This window comes from Citrus clementina, unplaced genomic scaffold, assembly GCF_000493195.1.
Source record: "Citrus clementina cultivar Clemenules unplaced genomic scaffold, Citrus_clementina_v1.0 scaffold_4, whole genome shotgun sequence".
NCBI classification, from domain to species: domain Eukaryota; kingdom Viridiplantae; phylum Streptophyta; class Magnoliopsida; order Sapindales; family Rutaceae; genus Citrus; species Citrus x clementina.
This window is the reverse complement of record NW_006262274.1, coordinates 2,044,849-2,064,704: the sequence shown is the minus strand read 5'-3', so window position 1 is coordinate 2,064,704 and position 19,856 is coordinate 2,044,849. Positions and strand designations below refer to the sequence as shown.

The following is a 19,856-nucleotide window of genomic DNA, read 5'->3' as shown; positions in this document are numbered from 1 at the left end:
CCTTAAACACTAATAGATGTAGGTGGCCTACCAAAGGCCATGCTCCCCCTGCTCTCGGTGCCCGTTGAGCTTGCTTCTTCTTGATTGTCCTTTTTTGCCCATTTCTTGAAATCAAGAGGCAAATTGAGAGGAATATCACTAAGGCTGAAATTGCTGCAGCAACAGTTGATTCTGTTGAAAGATTATTCATGGCAATCACTTTGCAGCTGGCTCGGGGACTCTGAAAATGAACAGGTTATTTCAGAGCAATGTCTATACACTGATAACATTTAGGTGCATTTAACGTAAATTTAAGATCTGCCCCTTTTCGACAATGGTATCTTCCCCAACCCCAAATGGTTTTATACAGCCAACCGGTGGTTGCCAAACAATTGTGATAAGCATAGGTAAAGGTATGTCTCCTATTGTAATTTCAACCAAACAACCGTGGTTGGAGATAACGCTGGAATACAGCAGGGATATGATATTTTTATGGGAGGATTTGGTAAATTTCATTTGCTCAAAATATCGGGCATGTTTTATTTTAATTATGAGAAAATTATCTGGGAACCTCCAATTAATCGTCGAAATTATAAGTACATGGTCTTGCATATTATGAATAGGGAAATTGAGCAAGATGCTGGTAACGCTGAAATTGCTTGCAGCTGGCTCTCTAAATGAAGATGCTAGTGCATCTGAAAGTCTATATATATCATATTTAAGTGCATATGGCTTGAGCATAAGGCCATAACAAGCAAAAATTATTAGCCGTAGCTCATGGACAAGCCCATGGTAATCCCATATATGATGAGCACTCAGTCTAAAGCAAGAACCATAATATGGGATATTTTTCAACAATGTCATAGTTTTTTCAATGGATTCATCAAATATTTTTAATACAGCAAATTTGGTGGTCGCCGATAATCGTAATTTCAACCTTTAAAGTTGGAGATATTGTAGGGATATTAGAGTTGGAGATTTTATAACTTTTTATCATACAGTCCATTTCATTTTTTTTATAAGTTTTACATATAAAATTATCATAATTATTTTGTTATCGAAACTTGAAACAATGCAAAAATAATAATATTAAGAAAAGAGCTAAAAAAAATTAGAATTATCTGTAAATTATGAAGAAAACTTGTTTATTTACAAATTGAGAAATAAACATCAACATTTATTTACAATTTAAAGAAAGTGTTTGAAAAAACCGATGAGAATTAAGGAATTGATAGAGAAAACGAATAAGGGCTAACGAAATAATTTTATCGAAATGTATTTTAATAATAAAAAACTTAATTAAAAAGAAAGCATATAATAGAAATTATGAGACTAGTTTAAAAAAAAATCAAAGGACTTAAATATTATTCTCTTATATAGAAATCATGTTTTTTTTTTATAATAAAAAGTAATTAAATTTAAGTGATGATACTTGAATCCCTATTTATTAACCACCACATCATTAGCTTGGAAAAAATGCTTTCATTCCCTATATAATCCCCATAATTATAAATTTCCCTTCATTTTCAATTTTATCATTTTTCAATCACCCCACTTTTAAAACTCCTTAACTATGCCAGGCTCAAAATCTAGATGGAGTATCAGTCAGTAATCCAAGCAAAAGCCACGATCCAAGCATAAAAATGCAGAATCAAGAATTCTAAAAGGGTTTTAGCAAGTTCTTGGAATTTTTTGTTTGTTGTTCTTGAATCTAGACATGTGACTAGAGAGATTTGGCTTTTGTGACTGAATCTAGATATGTTTTTCATTTTTTTTTTTAAATAAACGGTCAAAGTTATTGAAAGATTGGGAAAGATACAATATTCCATTATTCAATTATTTTTTAATTGTGTTGTGAAATTCTTCCAAATTAATAATTCAATTTCAATATTCTTTTTCACTCACGTTTCAACTTTCAATCTCAACTTCAAAAGAAATGATGGTTGGGTTAGGCATGGTTGTAAAAAATTGCAAAAGGGATATCATAATTGTTGCTTTTGCTGGAGATGTAGAGTTGCCAGAAGCTGAAGGAGTGTGTGTAAAAGGATTAAACTTATAATAAATGATATTTTAGGATTATAAAATTATGGTGAGAGATAGAAAATTATTTTAAAACTCATGATGCGTTAAGTAATTGAGGCTATTGAGAGAGAGATAAAAAGGGTCAAATATAATCCTCATTAAATTTTTAAAAATATAAATAAGCATTTACCTGTATAATCTGATCGAATTTTAGTTTGTTTTAAATCTATCATTGTCTCTTAAGTCTTATCCGTCCATCGGAATTTACTTATCCATAAACAGAGTCCACTCCTAACTATCCAAGATAAAAAGCGGCATTTTGAAAATATTATAAAAAATAGGCCTCAATTGGCAATTACGGAAAGTCACTCCTCCATGTAAAGATGCCAAGAAACTTTATAAAGTTTTAAGACTTGTTGTTGAATTTTTGGGATTTTGAATTTCGATGAGAATCATAAAATTTTGTAGTAATAGGAATTCATTTCAGCATATTGAGATGGTTATTTCCCATTTGTTCCATTAAATTTGGTAGGCTCTAGTTGTTTACTCATTTAAGGTCATCAAGTCAAGCTTACTGTCACACCAAGGTTAAGGTGAAATTAAGAATCTCCATCTTAAGGTACCTTTGGAATTATCATGTTTTCAAGCGGGAAAAATTAGTTGCAAAATAAGTTAATTACAAACATTTATACATATTTAATGAGTTTCTTAATTTTATGTTACTTATTATTAGATATAACTATTTGATTTCTCTAATATTTATATTTTTAGTTGATAATATGAAAAAGAACAATAAAGTTAGGGATTTTAATATTTGAGTCCCAACTTAACTCCTAATATTATATAACACTCATTATGTTGAACTTTAAAACTTGTGAAATTTTTAATTTACTATCTAGTAGATGAATATTATGTCAGTTGAGATTCAAAAGAAATAAAGAGACTAAATCTTGACTTTTAATATATGACATGTTGTAAATATTTATCAAATGCATACGATATGTCACTTAAGAAGTAGATAAAATGTCTTTAATTCTTACTCGGGGTAAAAGTACTTATTTGAAATTCATCAGATATGGTATATATATAACATGTCGTTTATGGTTTTAGGAAATAGATGACATTTTCTATAATCTTTACCGTAGAGGGAAAATTAAATGACTTGTCGTGATGACATGTCGGATAAACACAAGGAACTTGTATGTTGTACCATTTATATTTTCAAATATGAATCCTCTCCTAGCCTCTCCTAATAAAATGAGTAATCAATATTGAGTCTTGAATTTTTTGAATTGTAATTCTAATAAATTAAGCAGACTTATCTCACTTTATTTACAATTAAATCAATTTTTTTCCTAGAATTGGAACACTAAGAGTGATTATGAGAAAAAAAGGCTAAAAAAGAATCCTAAATCTATATTTTCAGCCATGATGCGTATTGATTTATTTAAATAAAATTAATTTAAGTATAATTATGTTACATTAGCTAATCCGTGATAATTGCGTCAAACAATACCTCGCCTGAAACTACATTAAAATCAATTCATAATTTTTTTTATTGAAACTGAGGAATCTGTTTCTTCCAAGTCAATAATTAAAATCATTTTTATCTACCCTTTTCATAATTCATTGTGGCCTACATTCTGTTCAAAATCTTGCACTTGGCAAGAAGTAAATCCCTTGGGTGCAGATGCGCAATCAACCCTTCCGTCTACGGAGACGCCGTTGCATCGCTAAATTCTCATTGCTTGCGGAAAAGTTAGACGTGGCTTCCGCAGCCAGTCTTCTCAATACCAACATCACTTAGCCTAATTCTTCTGGCAGCCCTGAAGTTCCTTGGCGATCCTGATGCATGCCACCATGGGACAATTTGTCTTGATTGCATTGGAAGCAATGTGTGACCTACTTGCTACGTATCCCTCCTGCAATAGTCACATTAGACATGGTCATACAAGGAAATGCCTAATGGAGCTGTATGCTGAATGAAGCTGTAAATTCTTTTACAGCTTTCCCAAGATATAATCCTTCATATGACTCAAAGGCTTGGAATGTAATAAACACTTTAAAGAGTCTACTGCAAGAATACCTTTTGCACGGCACTCATCATGGTCTTTAGGGAAGGAGAATTCATCTTTGCACGGCTTGCCATCTAATGAAGTTAGAAAAATGATCAACTCCATGGAATTTTAATACAACAATGCAGAATAAATGACAGAAGAATAGGACTGTTATTTAACAAAGAAAAGAAATTAACACGAGTCGGGGACCTCATCCAATTTGATGTATCCAAATGGCAATCTGGGGTCACTTTCATCTATCATCCGTGATAAAAGTTTTTCCAGATCAGTTCCAGTGCCATCACCAACCCATCCCCACTTCTCAGCTAAATTTAACATTTTTGTGATGTGTGTAGCATCATGAAGAGGGCCTGTCCATAGGGGCCCTGACACCACCAGTGAGCTAGAACCCTGGAAGAACCAACAGAATTAGAACATCCTCCAGCTATAAATTGAACTGAGTCTAGTGGCAATATGAAGAGCAACAGTCTCTACACCAAAGCATGCACCAGACGGACGGGTCCTCTGACTAAATTATTGTATTAAGATAAAGTCATACAATAGTATTACTGCAGGGGCAACTCATTTGACCAAGTTCCTCCCAAGAATATGCTTGAGAATTCCCACAATGGTTGCAGTAGCTAATGAAACCGTAATGCCTGTCATGAATGGTGAAGCCATTGATAAACATTGCCAGTGAGATTCAGTAGCTGGAACAAAATCGGGACCGGCTATTACCTATTATCTGGTAACGCTTTGCGATGCACTCTGAGCATAACCCTGAAAACAGGCCCATGATATGAATAGTATGAAAAAAGTGGACTGACATGGTAACCTTGTGCAGAAGCCTCCCGTACTGCCCCACCAATGAGCATTCGCAAACCAATCTCATTTGAATAAGGCATGGGGAGAATATATGCTCCATATGAAGCTAAAGAACTAGGAAAAGTCAAAAAATTACAGCTATTATCACTCTGCCACAGCTAGTACACAAACATCAGATCATATGCATTATTAAGATGAAAGAAAAGGATAATGTGCAAGCAATAAGGTAAAACACAATATCAGAACAAAAAAAAAATTGCATTTATGTTTCCTATTTCAGCCAGATATCTTTTGTTTCAGTTGCTTAACAGCAGGTTTGAAATTGAGAACTACTGGCGGATCCTATAACCTGTAGGAATCAAGAAACCTGTGAAATAAAACATTTTTCCTGTTCATAGGCAAAAAATTGGATCTGAACTTCTGAGAAACAATATGACAAAAGAGTTCTCCCAACTGAGCTGTAAAAAGAATCTTAATTTCGTTATGAAGGATCCAAAATGCTAAAACTGCAATTTAATTGCCCATCTAAGCTACAAAACGGATTCAAGCTTCAGTTATCGATCACTTGTAACTTACAGCAGTTGAGCTAAAAGTTATCCAATTTACTTCATTTAAAGAGGATCAATATCAAACATCTTGAATGCGATCAAATAAATACTCAATTACTTATTAGGCCGGTGACCACCGGAAGAGTAGCCATCAGTGGACGTCAAATACAGCAGCCCATCACGCTTCACTGCATTAAACACTGTCCTCAAAAAACTTGAATCACTCCCAAACGAATCAATATCAATCAAATCAAAAAATTCCCTTTTTAAATAACACTCTGACAAAACTCTATTTGCATCAAAATGAGTAACAACCCATCTTTTTTCATCCCCTGAACCCCTCTCAATACTCTTCAAATTACCCAAAATAACCCTCCTGTGAGCATCGTTTCCGTCATTCGCCATCACAAAATCTGCTTTTGCTTCAGCGAGGTACCGAAGAGAGCGAATTCCGCAACCACACATCACATCTAAGACGCGTAATTGTTGCTTTGATTGCTTGTACAGCGCCGCCGAGAGGACCCCTAGGTCACGCCCAGTGGCGCTCTCATGGCGAAAGAAGGTGTCTTCGGTCTCGAACTGGAGACCCCTTTCTGTTTGGTAAGTGGGTTTGTGGTAACTTCCATTAAAGCAATGAATTTGTTGAGAGATTGATGGTTTGGGGTTAGGGTTTTGGGATTTGGGTAATGGCTCGTGAAGAAATGGGGAAGGAGATCGGGTTTTTGCGGTTACTGTTAACATGGCGGGAAAATTATGTGGGATAGTTGGATGATTTTCCCGGGGCTTTTATATGGGCGTTAATTGGATAACAGCCACGTCGACAAGTGGGCCCAAGAAGTGAATGGGTGGGTGGACCACTCGCATGGTTTTTCTATTTTTTGAAGCAACTGTATATCTTTGGATTGTTTTAGCGATTCTTTCCTTTTCGAGGGTTTGTGTTCGGGGCTTAGGGTTTGTATTTTATTTCATTTTGATGTTATATTTTTTCTTTTGGAATGTGAAAGTGAAACATTGACCTCAGCTAGAACTGACCAATATGCAGCGTTTGTTATTTTTGTTCTTTTCACAGGATGTTGTTGTGTTTTTATTTGTATGAATGGAGAGACTCCAGCAAAGAATTGGGATTTGAACAAAGCAAGAGAGCAAAACAGAAGAGAAGTAGGAAGCAACCGGATCACTCATTAAGGTAAATCTTCTGTTTTTCAATGGAGAATTCACAGTGAACATAAATATGATGACACATTTGCTTGTTCTACGGTATTGATTGAGATGATGGCACTGTTTCTCTTTTTGGTATATTATACCCCAAAAGATTGTTGAATCAGTATTTACTAAGTCATCAATGACTGGAAGATACTGTTCAAATTATTTGACTGTAACTCGGCTCTCTTCAATTTGAGTCATTATTCTTCAGCTTTTGTAACCAATTTTGAAGATATTAACTTTTTAGATAGTTTAATCATGAATGAAATTTTCCTGTTTTGCTTTCAGATGAAACATATTAAAAAAAAAAAGAAAAGAAAGGAAAGAGGTTATCTAGTTGTTTTTTGTTTGATCAAACTTGGATTTCATTTTCAAAAGTATACCATTGCTAGTAATGAAGACATTTTTTGCACCACATAATTACAATTGAGCATGAGAGACAAGATATGGTCGCATTTCTGCCAGTTTTGCCAGATAAAATTTAGAATCTGATTTTGAATATATGTTCAGGTCCAGGACACTGCTATCTATGTGAATGTGTGTGATGTATATTAGTAAAAAAATTTTGGGCTATATTCCGGTCCTTTTTGGAAAACTAAAGAATTTGGGCCATCATACTAAGACCTTTTTCATTTTCCAAACTTGGAGAATGATAAAAGGCCGTTGAAAATATCCCAACAGCAAAAGCACTGAAACTCCGTGGATTAGATTTCCTATTGTTAGCACCTCAGAGAAGTGTTACATGTGGTTTTAAATTGGCAATAAGATAAATAACACAGAACATCACACAAAAAATACAAATTATAAAGTGGTTCGTTTTTGTGGGTGTTAGTTTGCTTAAGTAAGCAAAACCTCTAGGGGTGATGCAAGAAGTCTGGGGTTCTGTGGAGTGGGGATTGGCTTGCCATCATCTTATGCTTAAAAAGGTTTGTTCATAAGCAGTGTTGCATGTACAGGAGGAAATTATCAAGACATTGAGTTAAAAGTTTGGGAAATACTGGATCTATTTTTATACAAAACATACGAAAACCATATTAAAAACACACTGGTGCCGGTCACTACTCATAATTACTGAATCCCAATTCCATCAGAAGAGCATCAATGGCTAAGCTAGGAACATCATGAACTGACTTTTATCAAATGTATTCTAAATTTGAGGATAAATCATATCTGATTTTGGATTAGGGATAACAAATCAATTGTTTGAGCCACAAGAGAAACTTTTAAGTTTTTCCGTACATTATGCTTATCATTCAGGAGAGGAATTCTAACCACACAAGGGAATTCAGCAGTATCCTAACATGTGTTGTTACCTCTATTTCCCTCGTGTGGTTGGTAAAAGTGTCAAGTTTATGCCGTGGTTTTGGGGAATGAAAAGTTTTTCTTTTTCAAACTTCAAAACTGTGATGCTTGATGAGAACAAATGATGGCTGCTTTTGATAGAGTTCTAAATATGGTGAAAACGGAAGGACTTAAATTTGGCATATACTTCCATTCGGTAGAGTTAGGTGGTTTGTTCTGCCTGATGAATTGTTATATCTGTACTCGGAGTTCTTTTAGTAGAATAAGTGTTCCATGATAAGACCTGAGGTGTATAAATGAAAGAGCGGCTCGCAAGATCCTGCATGTTAGTTCTGTATTACTTTTTGCTGATTGCTAGGTTGTAATGCTATGCTTTTAATCTGTAGTCTGTAGAAATCGGGAATTGTTCATCTGAAGTATGCTCTTGCCTACCTAGGGCATCCTGCATTATGCTTATCTTAAATATCCCTCCAGGTGTTTTTTCCATTTGCTTATAAACGACTAAGGGCTTATAAAAGACTAAGGGCTACTTAGATAATATGAGTGCTGTTGGATGCATATCAGCTCCTTAGTTCGGTCCAAGTTACCGTGGGCCTGAAATGACTTGGACTTACCCTAACAGTTCAGAGAATTTCGTTCATTACTGACAAATTACATTTGTCATTTTCCTAAAAAGTCCGGTGGCATTAGGCAACATGAGTAATTTTACAGGTCTTTGCAATTAATGCCATTTAAAAATAAAATCTGGGAAGGCAGTCTCAGATTTTGTAATGAAGAGGATGATGCAATTTATAGTTATCTAAATAATCTGAAATATGAAGTAAGAATTTGGGTGCTTAGATGAAAAAGATAACAATGCTTTAACTTTCTTGTTCGTATTTGTTGTAAATATGTGGAAAGCTAGAAAATTTTACTATTATACTCTCGTTACATTTAGTGTCTTCCTCTGCTTTGGCTGATTAATGAAGAAATTAACTTGTTGAATAGAAGGTCTGCAAAACTGAGAAAAGCAAGAAGCTTCTCCAAGTGAAGCTGTGAGATTCAGGGAAAGACCTCTCCAGTAGGTAGTAAGACTCTTTGCACCTGTAACATGTATTCACATCATTTTCTTATGACATATGCATGCCTTTATCTGTTCACATCTGTTATGCTTTTTTGAAGTAAATACTATTTCAATTTTAAGGAAAACAACATAAAGAAAAAAGGGAGAAAGGAAAAGTTTTCTCCCTTTCCCCTTGTTCATATCACCTCTGTACTTGTCTTTATTCATTTCCATGATCACAGACTCTTGCCTCTAGAGTCACTCCTCAAGATCTACATCTATTGACATATATCTCACCATCCTTTCCCTCCCCGCAAGAAAAAAAAACATCCCAACTGTCAAAATGTCTTAATAATTTCTGTTGAATATTGGCTTCAATTTTATGTTTTAAAGATTTAGTGTATTTTGTTGTATTCGAAGGCTCATAAAAAACCGTGTCAGAGGCTGGAACAGACGGAAGTTCATGGACATTTATTGATATCCACCCAGTGGCTAGTTTTTCTTCTAAACTCTGTGCTAGCTTCCTGGATAAAGGATTAAGTTCCTCTGATTTATTAGACCCAGTGGCTAGTTTTTCTTCTAAACTCTGTGCTAGCTTGCTGGATAAAGGATTCAGTTCCTCTGATTTATTAGAGTCTCTATTTCTAGGAATCAATTTAAAATTTCCCTAGATTATTGCATCCTTTTATCTCCTTATTGTTTCTTTAACCACTGATTCCTTTTCTTTGCCAAATGTTGTTTTATATTTCTGAATTTTTACTTTCAAAGGTTTCCAGTTGTGGTCTCGATGTGATCAATTGAATATCAACAATGGGACTTTTTGTTGGTGATCTTTCATAGATTTCCTTGTCCAATGCCGGAAATGTCAGCTTTCTTAGAGATGGAAGATCTTCAAGAAGAATTATTAACCTCACCCTCTCATACATCATCTTCTTCATCTTACTCTTCTCCACCTAATTTGTACCCATTCTCAATTGATGCTGAACTCTGGCTGCTGGCTGAGGAAAGGATCCAAGAGATATTATGTACCATTCAACCTGCTATAGTTTCTGAGAAAAAGAGGAAGGAGGTCATCAATTACATTCAGAGGCTAATTAATGGTTATTACGGGATTGAGGTGGGTACCACCACCAACTTATCTAGATTCTTTATTGTCAATGTTGCTAATGCATCCTTTTTGATGTAGCTTTGTCTCATTCTATGTTAAAACTAGGTTAGTTTATAAATTTGTGCTTCCTGCTTTTAATGGTTTTCAAGTGGTAGATCTTCACGGCAGCACATGTGATCATTTTATGAAGTTTATGATTGAGGCTTGCCCCATCCATTGTCCTTTATTGCACTTCCATGGCAAAGCTAAATTAACATTAAACTTGATATGACCCTTGTTCTTCTTTTTTGTGTTTTGGGGTTTCCTATAAATGATCATGACGATCTGAGATGAGTTGTTTAAAATGTTACAGTTATAGGCATCTGAGATGTTATCAGATCATTTTTAGTCCAACTTCCAAGATATAGGATATTAGATTTACTGTAAAATCATATCTTTCTCAGACATTTATATATCGGCCATTGTCTCTAGGATTCAGTAGTCACTCCTCTGGGACATGATGATGATCCTGTGAAGGGATCGAAATTTTGGTCACCAACATATCTGATATGCAAGATTCTTTGAAACTACATTTTATGGATTTCTTCTGCCTGCAGTTTGTTGAAACACAAAAGTTTACTGGAAAGGATGATGAATATTTTTTTCCTGTATGTATATACAAGACTATTTTGTTGCCTTTAGGCTTTAATTAATCTGGATTTCTTTCACGTTGCCATGCACTTTCTAATAGGTGTTCCCATTTGGCTCGGTACCATTGAAAACCTATCTTCCAGATGGTGATATTGATTTGACTGTGCTTGGCCATCAAAATGTGGAAGAGGATTTGGCTAGATTTGTCTGCAAAATCCTTGAAAATGAAGACCAGGACTCAGTTTTTGAAATAAAGGATGTCCAATATGTTCCTGCACAGGTTTAGCTCTTGATTGATCTTTTGCTACTCTGAGCAGTATCCCAATTTTTCCAGTATTAATTCTTTCAAATTGGTAATTTTTCTGGCAGGTGAAGATAGTAAAATGCAGTGTGCAAAATATACCGGTTGATATATCTTTCAATCAAATGGCAGGACTTTCTGCACTGTGCTTTCTTGAGAAGGTACAATCTGGCACTCAAGGCATGTGTAGTTAGCACATTAACTTAGGCTTCCAGTGATCAGGTCATTCCATTCACATGCACAAAAGGGTTGGAATGAACATATAATAATGAAATCATTTTTGAAAGTCCCCTTCATTATGAAATATGTGTATAATAGAGATCATTTGGTATAAAAGAAAAAAGTGGATGTTTTTTTTTTTGGCTTTTCATGATAACCTTCAACAGTTTTTTACTAATTTTCAGCTAGTCTAACATGGTTGATTGGTGGATATGAGTTCAGCTTTTATTTCTCATAGAAGCAAAAAATAAACTGCAATTTCTTCCTGCATTTTACACAGGTTGACCAGCTTATAGGGAAAGACCATCTTTTCAAACGAAGTGTCATCTTGATTAAAGCCTGGTGCTATTATGAGAGCCGAATTCTTGGTGCCCACTATGGTTTAATTTCGACATATGCATTAGAAATGATGGTCTTACATATCATAAATCTCTTTCATTCATCTTTATGTGGTCCTTTGGCGGTTAGTATTTCTTTTGTTCAGAATTTTCATGTGCTTAATGCATCACTTATACAAGTCGTATTGTTCTGTTTACAGGTCCTGCATAGATTTTTGGATTACTACAACACATTTGATTGGGACAATTACTGTATCAGTATAAATGGTCCCGTTGCCATATCTTCACTTCCAGAGATTGTTGGTAGGTTGCTTTAATAACTTACAGAATTCTACTGAACGATATACATTTTAACTTCAAATCTCTCTGCATGTTTATTGCAGCTGAGACTGTGGAAAATGATGGGGACGAGTTATTGCTCAGTCCGGAATTTTTGAAGAAATGCAGAGAAATATATTCAGTTCCAATCACGGCACTGGAAACTACAGGCCATGAATTTGCCATTAAGCATCTTAACATAGTGGATCCTCTGAAAGACAACAACAACCTAGGCCGTAGCGTCAGCAAAGGTTCTTTTCTTTGACTAATGTAGTCCTAGGCCATTGCCTGGATTTTTAATGAGCTCCGCAAAACAAATGTCATTCAAATTCCAGTTGTTTCTTGGAAACGTGCAGATGTTCAAATACTAGGTGTTTCTTCAATTGCAACTTATATCTGAATACTTAATAGGAGAAATTGGAGTTGTGTTTTATATTTTTTATAACACAGTTGATACTATTTTATTCTTTCATTTGCTGATGGTATTTACATTATACCTATTCTCCGTTAGGAAATTTTCACCGAATAAGATGTGCACTTTCATATGGGGCCCAAAGGCTCGGGGAGATCCTTACGCTACCGGGTCATTGCCTAGGTATGGGACTCGAAAAGTTCTTTATAAACACTTTGGAGAGGAACGGAAAGGGACTAAGGCCGGATGTACAAGTTCCTATCCATGCATTTGGCTGTGGAAAATCTGAAGCAGCTGATCTGAGTGGAGACTATGACAGTTATTATAATGGTCTACTGTATGGCCAGTGCTATCATGATTATACCTTGCCTGTTACCGCCCAGTTCAGTCCACCATCACCTCCTTCTCAAATCCCGAGCAGAAGTGCATGGGATGTCCTGTGTCAATATGTGCAGGGCAAGGGGAATCTTGTTTATCAATGGGGAACAGAGGTTTTTGTCCCAAGACTGCCATTCTGCCATCCTTATGCTTCTCAAGTACGAGCGTCCACTTTCAGTACTGATGAAGGAGAGAAGTCACGAGGAACTGGCACATACATTCCTGAGAGGGTATGTTCATTTTAAGACTTTCATTTTGTCGAGTTTTTGAAAAGATGATGTCTTTCATATATTCCTATTCCTTTTTAAATGTGAGCGATTTGCCTAGTCAACCTAATATCAAAGTGGTTGAACTTTGTTTACCTAAAAGATAAGGCGTCGATATTGCAGACCCGTCCTCCGCCTATAGAGATAAATAGACCAGTGAGGGCAAGGAATCCAGAATCTCTAAATCATGTTCCAGTGTCCAAATTAAGAAGAAAGATTGACAAGGCTGAACGTTTACCATCAAGAGATAACCTTGAAAGTGGCTGTTCTCTCAATGTTGAAAATGGTTGTTCTCTAAACATGGAAAATAGCTGTTCTCTCAATCTTTCACTGGAAGAATTCCCCCTTCTTCCAGTCACAAAGAACCTCCCACCATCAGCTCCCAACCAGCAGTTTGATCAGTCTACCGATAAGTCTATGCAGGTTGATGATGTCTCTTCCCCTGTAGTAACAACCATTATGTTTGGAACTTACGAGCATTCACTGAAACCATCAGTGTTGCCTTCGCCACCAGCTAGGATGAAAGTCTCTGGTGCTTCAACCACTTTGGACACAGAACCAGGCCGCACAATAATGGGAAGGCAGAAGCAACAAGAACCATCCGGAAGTCGTGATGAATTGTATGGCATTTTCTAAGTCATTCTACTGTTAAGAATATGAGAGATTATCATCTAGACTTTTCCACTGCTGGTTTTATCATCTAAACTTTTCCATTGCTGGATTTTTACTGCAGGATTCCCATGAAACCATACCATCTGAGGGATGTCAATGACTTTCCACCACTGTCCCAGTAAAAGCTTTACAGGATGGAATCATCAATCACAACATACAAGTTGATGCCCCTATTCAGAAAATGCAGGAGTTTATACCAGCTTAGACAGGCTTTAGATCAACAACAAAAGTTGTTTTACCCTTTTTTATTTTTCTAGTTTCTATGGAACAAAGAGAGATTTTGATAACCTTGCCATTGTCATCCTCTCTCCCTTTCCTTTGGGTGAAGAAAAATGTTCATATAGATGAGAGACAAATGAAAACCTTGCTTTGCCTACAAGGTTTCTCTGTTGCCAATATAAATGTTCTTGTGTTTGTTAGAGCTTTCATTGACTGCTATTCCATCTATGTAAGGAAATGATGAAGATCATTCTTAAAAGAAGGAAAAGATGCATTCTTTTCTCAAATTTTGATCTCATCTTCTTCTATGCTATGCTGAGCTTTTGATATCGGGTGCAAATATGCGTTTAAAACAATATACGATATAAATTAATTAAGTTTATATTCGCTTACATAATAATCACTAATCACAATCCTATATTTTGCTCAACACATTATCAATACAGCATGAAATCTAAATCCTCTTCTCTCAAGAAGATCAAACGAACTCTTTTTACCAGTTTCCATGATTTTGGAATACCCACAAAACCCGGCCTTGAAATGATGCTTATTATCAAATTCCAGAAATTTGACGAAAATCATATTCCAGGCAAGATACACTTGATATCAATCTGATTTGTCCAAAAAAAATTTTTACAAGCAACTCAGATAAATGGAGTAAGACATTGCTAGGACAACATAAGGGATACAATGAACTTCCTGGATACTGACACGTAAAAGAGTAGCATAATCCAATGAACTCCAAAGATACTGTGGAAATTTAACTAAATTACAGAGCGAGTGACTGTCCGAGGAGTGAAAATGTACATCTGACAATCATGGGCATCAACTTGAGCACCAAATGATGAGACGGCATCTCCAGTAACTTGTTTGTGCTGTAAGCATTGAGTAAACCATGCAAGGATTAAATGAAGTTCCAGAAAATTTAAGTTAAAAAAAAGGGGGACTTGATCATATGCCATAATTAGGAAGTTAAAATTGGCGAACAGAGCTTAAACAATCAGAGTTCGATACTAATGAAACACTGAGGAAAGCAGAAAGCCAGAGATAAGGCCAATGTGCGATAAAAATGTGAGTTTTTACTTCGAGGCTGAGAAGCGGAGCTTTTACACCTCCACAGCATTCCAAAAATCTCAAGTCAGTTCAAATCAAAAGAAAGAAACTTTAGCAGCTGATATAAGAAAGATATACTACAGACGATCACATTGAGAAAAATTTTAAGCCAGTCTTATGCAGCGGACAACAATAATAATAATGCATGATTATAGAATTAATCTGCAGAGCAATGCCTTAAATACCACTCAGCAGATCAGTTTCTTACCTGCCACAGATCTCTTACTGAGACTTTTGTGCTGGATTCAAGCCCTAATGCATCCCATTGTGCTGTGATAGTTTCAGCTTTTGGACATCGATTCCAGAGAGCAACCACCAAGCGATGTCCAGACAAAGGACCCACCCAAACCTGCAGGACAGAATCACTAATACATGAACCAATTTTATCAAGCAGAGAGATTTTTTGTTTGCTTTGACATGTTCCCCTTCTCATTAAAACTCCATTTGAGATTCTTTTATCCTTCCGTTACCTAATAAACCTGCGCATATTTTCGGTTTTTATTTCTCTTTGCACTGAACAGTTGGTAGCATTTCTTTAGGCAGCAGAAGCAGGCAAAACTATACACACATTCAGTTGTGAAAGAGAAAGGCTTTACAAGCATAAAGCTAGGAAGGTGAGTCACTTCTTCCAATTTCAATCAGTCAACATTTTGAGCAAATTCACATTTGAACTGGAATGATTCGAATATGATCCCAAATTTTGGGCAACAACATAGACCCAATATCCGGTATGAGGAAATGAGAAAGACCTGAAGACAATTATCTGTGCCAGAAACATACACTTTCCGTCCTTGAACCCCAAGTGGATCTGCAAAGGGAATCAAAATTCTTATATATTAATTTTTCTAGATATGATAAGAGGGGAGAAATAAAAATTATGTGAAAAGACATCTTTGTTCGAAGCAATGAAGACTTATGGCAAATTTCACAGTAAAAAGGTCACATCAAAAAGGAAAAAGATTTATCAACTAATGGTTTCACCTTGATTTACAGCAATGACTTCTTTATTGCTTAGAATCTCAAACGTTTCTGCAGTCAAGTTTCTTACATCACAACCGATCAGAAGGGGTGCCTGTAAACGAAGGACAAAATTCAGATTTTAGGTGAAACTTCATATGCAGCTTATAGGCCACAGTTGACAACTGTAGATAAGGAGTTCTACTAAATCATACAAGATGCAGCTGATCTAATAATAGAGGCTGACCAAAGATTGGGACATTGCTGGCTAAATGTGAGAAAAATGGATAAACAAAGACAGATAACTTATAAGCTCAGCCATATAAGATTGTTTTCTTCATACAACACCACAACTAAGTTAAAAGCCTAATCAAGCATATGTTGCAAGCTAAATGAGTGAGAATGAAATGGAAATTGAAGACAGACCTTCATTAGAGCCCAGATACTAAAATGAGCACGATACTCTTGGTAAGACATGCCTCCATTGCCAACTTCTAACATGTCAGGATCTGCCCAAAAAGAATAAGACGGCAAATAAGAAAAACTATTTTCGTTCAGGGAAATAATACTTGCACCTCCAGACAAAGTTTTTTAAAAAAAATTCTCATTTTTACCATTCCATCCACCAGGTCCGGCATACGATGCCCATTTGTCATTTATATCCGCAATACTAGTCATGCTTCAGAACAAAAAGACAAGCCAATTATTGTTCACGGAAACATTAAATTTTTGCCCATGGTCCCCTGCTTCAACCAACACCCGAGGATCATATGCCAAAGCTCTAATGAGTGAAAGTATTTTTCACATTTTTAAAGGGCAAAGAGTTCAGAACTATTACCTAGCCCATGTATCATTGATATCGCCTGTTGTACGCCAACTATTTCCAACTTTTCCAGCCCATAAGGCAGGGTCATCAACACCCCTGGAGAAGCAAAATAATATGGTGAAAACTCATCTCCGGATAACAAAGATTTAACTCAACACTCTTGCACAATGATCAAGAAAGCATATTACCATTCACAAATAGAATAGAAAATTGAGCGTCCAGTTTCGTTTAAAGCATCACCCATTGGTGGGTATCTGGAAATATAGAACCACACCAAGTCAATTTTAAAGACTCAATACTGATGTTTGACAACATAAAGGAATCTAAGATGAGATGAACCTTTTTTTTGGTTCGATTCCCAGATTGAAACAGTTATCATACTTCAAATAATCCACACCCTGATAATAAAACATACAGCATTGAAAAAATGGTCAGTAAAGGTTAACAGGAACTCTCATTTAACAGGAATTCTCATGTGAACATATATTCCAAATCTTGGCTTGAAACGAATTCCATTCTCAATTTTTGGATAAAATGATATGAAGCACAAATAAAAGTAATTTCAACATTTTCAACAATAAACAGCATGAGATACAGAAACTAACCCAAGAAGCAAACAATGGTGCATCATCTTTTTCGTGGAAAAGAGATCCTGGTCGAACTTGACATGTAAACACCCTAAAAGATCCAATTGTGTGTGTCAATAAGAGTGAGGAGGAGATTGAAAAGCTAGGGATTGTTAAATGAGAAATGGTAGTCTCATCATTTTACAACGTGAAAGGCTTTGACTAGCAGTGCAAAATCTTGTCCTACCCAGCATCTGAATAGATACCAAGCTTGAGGCCCTTCCCATGAACATAATCAGCAAGAGCTTTAATTCCTGATGGGAAAGTTTTAGTATCGGGGACCAACTGACCCTGCACCAGCAAAGAACCAATGATTTAGAAATGGTTTCCACTTTTTTCCACAAACAATTTCATAAAGAAAGCATAGTGTGTGTATAAATGTGTTTATGTCTCAGAATGCTTTGCTAGCAAAATGAAGTCGTTTGAAACTGAAACAACTATTGTATCCACGGACACACCCACACACAAACACACAAAAAGGTCCTAGGAAATAATTAGATAGTACAACACAAGAGATTACAGGCATTGAACATAGAATAAACTTAGATGTCCCAGTGATAGAAACAACAAGATCTACTATTGCTAATACAAATCATAAAGGTTGCGATAACTGTTACGCGGTAAAGTTGTAAGAACCAACTTACCTTAAAATCTCGTAGTGGAGAAGACCAGCAGTCATCTACATTCAATTTTCATAAATAAGTAGAAAGCATAACCAAAATAGAAGTACAACACACTTGAAACATGCTAGAAGTATACCTATATTCACATGGTCATAGCCTAATTCAGCCAAGCCAGTTGAAACAAGTGCATCGGCTGTCAACAATGAGATCAAAAGTCAGTACTGATGGACGTCGTCCAAGGAAGAAAAGAAATATTAGTAGTTATACAACAGTCACAAAAATGTCAACTACTAACTCTGTCATGACAAAACCCGAGCTTGGGGAAAAATTGAAAAATCAGAACTTTTTTCACGTCATTTAAAACTGGGATTGAATATGGTAAACGCAATCCCGGTCTCTCAATGTGCACAGATAAATGATCATGCTGTGGACAAAAATGCAGTTAAATAGAGTATGCACATGCAAGCATCGTCTGAAATGGGAAGGCATATTTGTGAAGTATTGAAAATATTTAATGAAGTATTCATCATCCCCAAATCATGTATAAAATTCACATATATTTCAATGCACTAGTAGGACCAAGCTGTTTGGTCAAGCCTATTTGACAGAAGCCAATCTTTCTATCCCCTGCCGACTCGATTTCAACTTTCAGCTATTTATCGGCCACTGCACTATTTTTCAGAATCATCATCCCTCATTCACCCAAATTCTCTACAACCCAAGTGAATTAATCTGCTTATCTTTTATTCTTGATAACTAGATTTTCCAAATTGTCATTGCCAACATGTTAACAAAGTTCATAACTACTCCCTAGCATGGTATAATAAAACAAAGGAATCATATGAGTTAGCAAACAGATACCAGTTTCTTTGATGATGGTTTCACTGATATTGCAGGCAAAAAAATTCCAGCTATTCCACCTGCAAGACACAAACAGAAAACCAAAAAGAAAAAAAAAAAATCAAACAAGTCAACATTTTCTCCTAGACATGCACAAAAATGGAAATTTTGTGACACACGGTACGCGTGCGTTAGCAAAAGTGCCTCCCAAAAAGTACACCAAAACTCCAGAATAAACCAAAATCGCAGTAATACCAAAATCATTATACCACCAAGGTCACATGATATTCAAGTTTATCCTTTTGTAGCTATTAAGTAAAATCCTTGAAAATTGGAGCATGACAATTTTTTTTTTAAAAAAAAAAAAAAGTGGAAGAACCCATACCCCATTTGAGGAGTAGAAGCCAAGCCGTTATTGAGTTGAAGAATCCCATAATTAGAAGTATCAAAAATCTTGCCAAAGTTTCTGCTGAAACCACGACTGTAACTTGCTTTCTCATAACTCTGCAACAAAGGCACCACCACTCTCCCCGCAAACCCCACATCGATAATAAGAGACAGAACCAAAGCAAAAACGAAACGTTTCTTCTTCATTGACGACATTGCCACTCCCACTCTCATTTTCTCTCTTACACCACTTTTCTTTTCTTGTTCCTTGAAACCCATAGACAACCGAAGCTCGGAAATATAATCTTGCTGTGTTGTTGACTTTCTGTCTCGATTTTAATGTGACAGGTCAGCATTAATTTTTTTTTTTTTTAACTGGCTTGATTAATGGGTTGGTTAGGATTTTGTAAATCCAATTACGACCGTGGATAGGATAATGTTTTATTAATTAATTCCGCGAGTTCTTATATGTATCCGTTAAGACAGTATCATTATTATTTTAGTTTTATTTTGTCAAAATGATTTTTTTCGAAATCTTTCCAATTTTCTAAATTTGTGCTGATTATTGTTTTTCTTTTAATTTCTTTTTTTTTAGTAACATGTAACTTTTGGTGGAGAATAATGGACAAAACATTGATCACAATC

General features: G+C 35.7%; 4 protein-coding genes across 10 annotated transcripts in view; 1 reads left to right on the top strand and 3 right to left on the bottom strand.

The window, feature by feature from the left end:
- The window catches only part of LOC18045385 (cytochrome P450 CYP82D47), a 6,152-nt gene extending 5,947 nt beyond the window's left edge, over positions 1-205 (bottom strand). Inside the window, exon 1 of the mRNA XM_006435831.2 lies at positions 11-205. Within this exon, the coding sequence (XP_006435894.2) occupies positions 11-190 (180 nt within the window). The 5' untranslated portion in view covers positions 191-205. The remainder of the gene's footprint in view (positions 1-10) is intronic.
- A 3,384-nt stretch (positions 206-3,589) lies between these two features.
- On the bottom strand, positions 3,590-6,181 carry LOC18045384 (tRNA (guanine(26)-N(2))-dimethyltransferase). 2 transcript variants are annotated; one of them, XM_006435830.2, is made up of 6 exons: positions 5,550-6,181; positions 4,797-4,997; positions 4,618-4,717; positions 4,269-4,469; positions 4,088-4,150; positions 3,590-3,923 (listed from the first exon to the last, which is right to left on the bottom strand). In XM_006435830.2, exons 1-6 carry the CDS (start codon positions 6,170-6,172, stop codon positions 3,810-3,812), a joined length of 1,302 nt encoding a protein of 433 aa, XP_006435893.2. In that variant the 5' UTR covers positions 6,173-6,181; the 3' UTR covers positions 3,590-3,809. The 2 variants fall into 2 exon arrangements, with proteins under 2 accessions (XP_006435893.2, XP_024041499.1); XM_024185731.1 differs by having other exon boundaries at positions 4,797-4,838.
- A 349-nt stretch (positions 6,182-6,530) lies between these two features.
- Positions 6,531-14,166, top strand: LOC18045383. Of its 6 annotated transcripts, XM_006435829.2 has the most exons (11): positions 6,531-6,617; positions 8,924-9,003; positions 9,747-10,095; positions 10,817-10,996; positions 11,086-11,178; positions 11,517-11,699; positions 11,775-11,877; positions 11,958-12,143; positions 12,404-12,912; positions 13,057-13,568; positions 13,682-14,166. In XM_006435829.2, exons 3-11 carry the CDS (start codon positions 9,832-9,834, stop codon positions 13,740-13,742), a joined length of 2,091 nt encoding a protein of 696 aa, XP_006435892.2. In that variant the 5' UTR covers positions 6,531-6,617; positions 8,924-9,003; positions 9,747-9,831; the 3' UTR covers positions 13,743-14,166. The 6 variants fall into 6 exon arrangements, with proteins under 6 accessions (XP_006435892.2, XP_024041496.1, XP_024041495.1 ...); XM_024185728.1 differs by having other exon boundaries at positions 8,924-9,000; positions 9,819-10,095; positions 11,517-11,877; XM_024185727.1 differs by having other exon boundaries at positions 8,924-9,000; positions 11,517-11,877.
- A 65-nt stretch (positions 14,167-14,231) lies between these two features.
- LOC18045382 (alpha-galactosidase 3) lies at positions 14,232-19,499 on the bottom strand. The gene is made up of 15 exons (XM_024186649.1): positions 19,210-19,499; positions 18,846-18,904; positions 18,121-18,177; positions 18,006-18,040; positions 17,549-17,652; positions 17,341-17,413; positions 17,075-17,133; positions 16,924-16,989; positions 16,748-16,831; positions 16,524-16,588; positions 16,336-16,418; positions 15,934-16,024; positions 15,702-15,760; positions 15,161-15,301; positions 14,232-14,714 (listed from the first exon to the last, which is right to left on the bottom strand). The coding sequence occupies exons 1-15, from the start codon at positions 19,488-19,490 to the stop codon at positions 14,604-14,606; spliced, it is 1,368 nt and encodes a 455-aa protein (XP_024042417.1). The 5' UTR covers positions 19,491-19,499; the 3' UTR covers positions 14,232-14,603.
- Between the last annotated feature and the right edge of the window lie 357 nt (positions 19,500-19,856).